Consider the following 8,117-nt stretch of genomic DNA (forward strand, 5'->3'; position numbering starts at 1 on the left):
CCCCTGACTAGTTTGTAGCAGGCCACTAGATCCCCCCTCAGCCTTCTCTTGTGGAGGCTGAACAGGTTCAGGTCCTGTAGCCTTTCCTTATAAGGCCTTTCCTCCTGCCCCCTGATCATACGAGTGGCCCTCCTCTGGACCCTCTCCATGTTGTCCACATCCCTCTTGAAGTGCAGCGCCCAGAACTGGACGCAGTACTCCAGCTGCGGCCTAACCAGTGCTGCATAGAGGGGGAGGATCACCTCTTTGGACCTGCTTTTTGACTGCCTGTACTTAACCAGGATGTTAACTTACAGTATATTCTATTATTTTTATGAATAATAATTCAAATAAGCTAATTCTAAGGATAATTACATTCAGTCACCAGCTTCACCCAGACCTTATGCTTCAGTGACTCTGATGATTCTTTGCTAAGCTATTCCTGCCCATGAAGAAAAATCTGTGTGGTGATTCACTAGTTTTTATAATTCATGTGACTCCTTTTCTCATCCTGCTTCTGAATTTCTCACAGTCTCTTTCATCACTCTTCTTCTGATCAGCCAAGATAGCAAATATCTGCTTTTTCCTTTTATTTCATATTTAATGCATTCTGAATTTGGACACAGCCTCAAAACATGAAATATGTGCTAGTTCATAATCTATTTCTACTCTGTCTCACTCCCATATTTTGCTCCATGTACTCCATTCTCTGTCAAAGCTGGTCATTTCTCCTGATTTAAGCTTAAATTCACACCATGTGATTTTTTTTTTTCTAAACTCAAACTTCATGAAGGCAAAATTACTGCTTTTCTGTATCCTTCTCTCACTCGTATTAGATCTAGGACAGCATAACTGGGTGCATCTACACGAGATGCTTACTGCACATTAACCTAATAACACTATGGAATAGCATGGCAGTTCAAAACCGGGCTTATAGCCTACTGCACACATTATTAGGCTAATGTGCAGTAAGCGTCATAAAATAACCATGCACTGGTGCTACTGTGCAGTAACTGTAGTTACTGTGCATTTAGTTAGTACTTTATTAAGCAAATACTAAACCAAATGTGTAGCATCTAAGGTGCATTAATGACCTCAGTGGAATTACTCTCAAGTTGCAGTAGTGTGAGCAGGATCAGAATTGAGCCAGTCGTTACTAAGCTTTATAATTACAGTGCTCTCTTCTTATGATGGGAATCTTCAGAGCAAAGTACTCTGAAATAAAGAGATCTTGTTATAAAGTGGATAGCTATAAGGGGATGTCATGAAACAGTATCATTTCAGAAAGCTGTAAAAGAAAGCCTTGTGAACATGGGCTAAATAATCTTGATACCACTGTCAATTAGGGCATATATACACATGCTTTTCTGTCCCACAATGCACCGGAGAGCTGCTGCTTAGATCCATACGCAAGCTGAAGTGAACTGCGCTGCACTGTGTGCAGATGTATAAGCAGCAAAATGGGCGTCAGCGGACAGGAAATGGTGGCGATGCACTTTTGAACTAAAGCACCTCTGATGTGTTTTAGTTCAAAAACGCACTGCTGCTGTTTTCTCAGTGCTGATGTGCATTTTTACACTTATACAACTTCAAGCATCACAGCTGACATGTATAAAAATGCCCTCTAGGTCTGCTGTATAGTATATTTTAGGATTTAGAAATAGGTCTTTGTGGGCAGGTCTAAATGTTCATTAATTTGCTTTTCCTAATGTGCATTAAATTTGATACGTGCAATGTGAGGCTGCCCTACTGCGCCTTTTTAGTGACACTTAATGCACAGTAAAATAGGATCCTGAGCATTCAAGTGTACATGCAGATATGCCCTGTGTTTAACACCATTAGCAGTATGCAGTCTACACATTCTCTGAATCCTTTTTCCAACTAAAAATAATAACAGTGCCCAAAAGCGATGGCTTAACTGAGAACTCATGAAAAAAAACCCTCTCAACTCAAAAGACATAGAAATCTATGAATCTATGAATGAATCTATGAAATCTGGTTAATCTGCAGATGTGGGTGTCCTCATTTGATCCAATGCTGTTGTCACTTAGTGACTTGAGTGAAATTACTTCTGAGTTATAACAGTATAAATAATATCAGATTCAGGACTAATATGTAAGGTGACCATAGTTCCCTAATTTCAGGTTGGAATGCCTCACTCTGGTGCACACAGCTGTCTCTGAGCTCCAGTCTCTATGTTATATAAAGTATGTTAATAATAATTGCTCTAGAATTCAGAGAACTCAATACATCAATATCTCAATTCTCCTGATAATTTTTTATAACTTTAGAGATTAGTTTTGCGGTAGCAGTGAAAGTCAACTTAAAAAGAATAATAAACATCATATAGGTAAATCTGGTATCTTTTATTAGACCAACTCAGTTGGAAACATTCTTCTTAGGAACCTACAACCTACACCCCTAAAATATTATTTAGAGCACTTTTCATCCATAGATCTCAAAGCACTTTTAAAAGGCAAATATACCAAAAAAAATTCCAACTAAAAATCGAAGATAAGTATATAAAGATGCTGTTGGCTGTAAAGGACACACTGAGTATGAGCAAAAATGTCAGTACATACTGTATCTCTTGATCGGGGCGGGCAGTTATTTCAGGCGGAGGGCCTCTTACTGAGTTTCAGCAGGCCATCAAGGGCCGCATGACAGGCATTCAGGGGTAGATATATATTAATTTTCTAAATCTTTTATTTCATAGACATCAGGGCTGGAAGGGACCTCGGGAGATCATCGAGTCCAGCCCCCTGCCCAGGGGCCCTGCAGGCCGGATAGTATGGCCTGGTAGGCGGCATCTGGCCCACGGGCCACATTTTGCCCACCCCTGCTCTAGATTCACAGTCTCTGCCCTATCCACTTCATTTTGCCAGCTATCTCCACTGAGCACACAGTGCTGCTAAAAACAATTTCATAAGTTTCTTTTGTTAATAAAATGGAACTTCATGGGAAGGTTCAGTCATTTCTTTCCATTCTGAAAGGGAGTCTTCCAGAAGAATTTATTTTCTCATTATACTCAAAACAAGGACAGGTATTTGCTTCATATATTTTGCTAGATGGGTCTAAACTAAAATCTTACGTGAAACGTCATTTGAGTTGTGTTTTCTTCTTCTTTCAGAATATTTTTCCCAGCACTTAGGAGAGTATGAAAATGTGCTCTCTGCCTTAGAAGACCTTAATGTTTCCATACTGAAAGCGATGGACAAAACAAAGAAAGTAGGCAGAATTTATATTTTCTATACAATATTTTGCTTGAGTCTCTACTGTGATTGTGTTGCTCTAGATATTTGATTATTCTGGTATAATTAGTTATACATTTTTATTGTTTTATTATTAAACTATATGAGGAACAGGCTTGCCAAAATCAAAGCATTAATGTCTTGGGTGCAGAGATTTTACAGTTTCACTATATACCAAATTACTTTTGTGAATGAACCAGTATTATGGTCTTCTGCTCCTAGTAGCGTAAATAGCCTTCCATGTTCCATTCAGAATTCAGAGGGGGTCGTGAGTCATTCCAGAAAAAAAGATGAAGTCGCATGAAGCTAATTGCTTGGCAATAGAATTTAGATTAGCACTGATAGAACTAATATAATTTCAAGAACTAGTTTCTAAGATGTGCTGAAGACTACCATTTACATTATATGTTCATAGATAGACAGTAAGAACTGCTATGATCAAGTCTGTCCTCTTAGAATTTTACCCAATAATGTCTCCATCCCATCCATGGCAGCATTACATAGAAAAGAGAACTGACAGACTTCTCATCACTTGCATAATTACAGAATGTTGTTTCCACTTTTAGGGTTGTACAAATAATTGATTTTTCCCCATTTGTGCCTCAAACCAAATGAATTTTAAAAAATCAGTTTGGACGGAATTAAAACTTTTTTTGCTTTTGTTTTTCTCAGTGAAATGAAAAACCCAAAAGTTTCATTTTGGGTTGAGTGAAACATTTTGTTTGATCCGTCCTAAAGAGTTTAATTTCCATTTGAGGCATTTTTAACAATGAAATGATAGTGCTAATGGGTACTGCACTATTGGCTTGTCTCAGTTTCTTCTGTTTACACAGGAAAAAGTAATTATTCAATGGATGGGAACCCAAGCATGCACGTCCCAGATGGGTGCATTAACCACTGGAGTGCGGAGTCACTCTCACTTTCTGTCTGGCCAGAAGTATACCCTAAAACATAAAGTATACCCTGCAAAATGGAACACTTTTCAACAAGACTAATTGAGAGCAACTCAAGCAGAAAAGAAAACTGAACCTGGGTCTCCCAAATCTTGATCCTGATCCCTAGGCTTTTGGGAAAGGATCATTACCAGCAGCATAATTTTGTGAATCTAGCCCTGAAAACAAAATTCAGCCAGTACTCTGAGGACAATCAAAGTAGCCTTTTTTAATTCATAGGATATTTGTTGAAAAAAAACAACTCATCCAGTCCTAGTCAAGATGTCATCTTTTGCATCAAGGCTTCTATAGGATTACATTAGATAGACAGATAGATAGATTAGATATTTAAATGAACTATGAAACAAAAATACCCTGGCAAGCTTTTATTTAGAGCTTGATCCAGTGGGGTGCTGAACATCTTGTGGTTGCTTTTTATCTCACAATGAAATCAATACGAGCTATGGACACTTAACACCCTCACAGACTGAGCCCATAACGAATAACTGAATTTAGTCTTGCTATCAGTACACCTAAAATAAACTGGTAATTAGCCACATACGGAACAGTGCTAAAAGGAAGAAAATCTCATTTGATAATCATGGACGTAGGAAGAATGTTGTATTTAAGAATTACATTGAAAGTTAACTACATAGGAGTAGTACAGCGGTTGTGAAGCCAGCATTACATTTACTTAAAACAAACAGGAGTATTTGGTTTACTAATAAATGTTATGTTTGGCTTCCTAAGCAATCCAATTAGAAATACTACTGCACTTGTCCAAAACATTATCTTGCTGACTTCAGAGCCATGGTTGGTGCTTTATCCCTTCTGTGAGGATATAAAGATTGACAGTCCTCTTCAAATTTGACAAGACAAGAGCCTAGAAATGTTGCAAAAATGGTTTAAAAGATTAACTCCAATTCGTAGGTGATGGATTTGAACATAGTCAAACAAACGCTATGCTCATTATTCACAGAGATTTTAAAGGAGCGCCTGCTACCAAGAATTCATCACACACTGGCAGCTTTTACATTAATTTTAGAAGAATGCAAATTCTGAATTCACACTTACTGGTGTTTACGTCAGAAATACAGTTCTGCAAGCTATACTCATCCAGGTCAGGAAGCAGAGGCATATTGTGTGACCTGCCTACCCAACCAAAGCACTCGATTCCAAATTTTAAACATTTCTAGCATCACTACCTACAAATGGTTTGGGAAGAAGCCAAAGGCTGGGATACATGCCACCTCCTAATACTCAAATAATTTGAGTGTTATTAAAATCATAGTAAACCACGATTTCAGAAAAAAGAGTTTAGAAAGAAAGAAAGCAAGATAAATCTGAGGAGACTTTCAAAGGCATGAATGTCATGTAGGTCTTTTCCTGCTAATCTGGTTCTAACTTCTCTATAAAGAAAACAAATAGGAATGAACCAGTTTTTAATATAAACCTCTTCCTCCCCCAAACTCAATGAGGGGGTATACACGGTTTTAGCTGGTCATTGTATTATCAATAAAGGTAAAACATAATAAAAGTGTCTTCATGCTTTCACACACAATTAAAGCTGAAAAGCAATGGGAACAGAGAGCTCTGTAGTGCGTTCTTTGGGGTTTCTATAATATGGTATCAAACTCTTTTCAGACTGCTCTACTTGGGCAATATGGGAGATGAAGGCTCCATTCCTAAGAGGTGCCAAGAGCCCTCAACTCCTCCAAACATTGTGGAGACTTAAAGAACCTCAGCAACTCAGAGTCAGGCCCTAAAACAGCTTCCCATTTTCTAGGATGGTAGGCATCCATTCCAACTGGAAACTCATTCAGTTATGACTTCAGCTGTTTATTTCAAGCAATAAGCAATTTGTTGCTTCATGCACTCAATCCACAGAATTTGACGCCAGATAAACAGTTACAGACAACCCCCTATGACCTCCCCGGAATTGAAGGGTCTTTACTTGATGGGTGTTTTACATGACAGACTACAGGATCAGGCCACTAGAAAAACTGTTCAACCTCAGTTGTCAAGGTAACCAAGTAGAGGAGTAAAAATGTCAGTTTTCAATGGGAAAGTAACACTAGATCAGCATATCAGAAATTCTAAAATCCTAACTGGTGAATGTTTTTCAGTCCCTTATTCAGAATGTCAACTAACTGAAGTGAGTTTGAATGAGTCCAAATATCTGGATTTCCCATATAATTCCTTGTTTAGTTTTCCGGCACATTTTAAGGCTAAATTTGGCAACATCAGAATGAGTGAAAATGATTCATGTGCATAAATATAAAAATTTATTACTTTGACATGCCCCAAAGAATCACAGTAAAAGTGTTTTGACTGTATATTTTGCCTTGTTTCCTGAACCACATCATCAGTGGGTACATCTACATGTGTGCATTTACTGCACAGTAACTGAAATTACTGTGCAGCATGGGTATGTGTCTACATGTGCATGCCCATACTGCACAAGAAATATGTCGACTTATGCTGACTTGAGAGTAAATTTAATATATGCATCATGCAAGTATCAAATTTATGTCCAAATACTTACTGTGCAGTAATGCATGTGTAAATGCCTTCCTGTGCAGTAACACTGTGTGCATGGAAGGACTTGGAACTAACTTGAGTCCCAAGTCAGTCCGCACACAGCGTTAATGCACTTTAACTTCTGCACATGTAGATGCCGGCCTATTCCTGCTTACTGCTCAGTAACTTACTGAACAGTAAATTTAAGCCAGCATAAATGTGCGTGTAGGCATGCCCACTTTCACTTTAGTGAACAGATGCCTGGTTTAAGTTTGCAAATATTCTCTGCCTGTAGAATTCTGCCGCCTTTAGTCAGGCAGGACTTCAAATGAGGTTGATGTGAAATTTGCTTGACTTAAAACTGCAGGAGTTAAGCCAGAATTAAAAAGCTGTGTGCATCAACCAAGCATATTTCCAATTATACATATTTTTCTTGTGGTGGTAGACACCAAAGGGGTAAAGGGTGGGGTCAGGATCAGACTCCTACCAAGTAATTTCTGTGTACCTTCATTGCAGCAATGTAGCTATACGTTTACATGTTCACTTTTTTATTCAAATATAGTTTGAGTGCTTCATAGAACATGGCCCACTATGAAGAGAGAGAAATCAGATAAGAAAAATGTATAAAGCATAAAGGACAAAGTAGTAGTAAAATATGACCAAAAAAACGCATATGAGATTATCAGCAAAAATGTAGAATGATCAAGAAGTCAACAGAGGACAGAAAAAGTCTTAAGAGAAACTGTGTCACATTTACATATGGGGTACTTCTAAACAATTTTGATACCTTTTGAGCTGAGAAAGGAGTGAGATGGTAAAAAAAGAGTATGATACTGATGCAGAATGCAGTAATATCAAAAGAGAGATCAATGAGCTAAAGTAATTCTATTAGCTAAAGATGAATGAAGGATTGACCTGGGAGATGACCTGGTGAGGGGGCTGCGGGTGCTCGACCACCTGGGCAACAGTGATCATTGCCTGCTGGAATTCACCATCCAGTGCAAGGTGGCAAAGGCCTGCAGCAAGGCAGCAGCCCTAGATTTCAGGAGGGCAAACTTCAATGAGCTAAGGAGAATAGTCAGGGAAGCACTGAGGTCCCAGAGGGGAGGGGAGCCAGGTGTTCAAGGAGAGTGGTCGCTCCTTAAGGAGACGATCCTTCAAGCCCAAAGGGAAGTAATCCCAACATGGATCAAAGGGAGCAGGAGGGCATACAAGACCCCATGGCTCACCAAAAGCATCCGGGAATGTCTCGTACGTAAAAGGGAGGCGTACACCCAATGGAAAGGAGGGGACATCACCAAGGATGACTATACTGCAGTTGCTTGGGGATGTAGGGGGGCAGTCAGGAAGGCCAAGGCAGAGATGGAACTGGGACTAGCTTCCCGGATCAAGGACAATAAGAAGTCCTTCTTTAAATACATAAGGGGTAAAAAGA

The 8,117-nt window shown here is 39.0% G+C and overlaps 1 protein-coding gene and 1 long non-coding RNA gene across 2 annotated transcripts in view; both read left to right on the forward strand.

Moving 5' to 3' along the window:
- NECAB1 (N-terminal EF-hand calcium binding protein 1) overlaps window positions 1–8,117 on the forward strand; it is a 123,181-nt gene that overhangs the window by 71,019 nt on the left and 44,045 nt on the right. Inside the window, exon 5 of the mRNA XM_019550306.1 lies at window positions 3,110–3,207. Coding sequence (XP_019405851.1) covers window positions 3,110–3,207 — 98 coding nt within the window. The remainder of the gene's footprint in view (window positions 1–3,109; window positions 3,208–8,117) is intronic.
- LOC109320296 overlaps window positions 4,810–8,117 on the forward strand; it is a 7,066-nt gene continuing 3,758 nt past the window's right edge. The window contains exons 1-2 of the long non-coding RNA XR_002103771.1: window positions 4,810–4,820; window positions 4,971–4,975. This is a non-coding gene — a long non-coding RNA (uncharacterized LOC109320296). The remainder of the gene's footprint in view (window positions 4,821–4,970; window positions 4,976–8,117) is intronic.

The sequence above is a fragment of the Crocodylus porosus genome, unplaced genomic scaffold (assembly GCF_001723895.1).
Source record: "Crocodylus porosus isolate Cpor-Errol unplaced genomic scaffold, CroPor_comp1, whole genome shotgun sequence".
Classification (NCBI taxonomy): Eukaryota; Metazoa; Chordata; order Crocodylia; family Crocodylidae; genus Crocodylus; species Crocodylus porosus.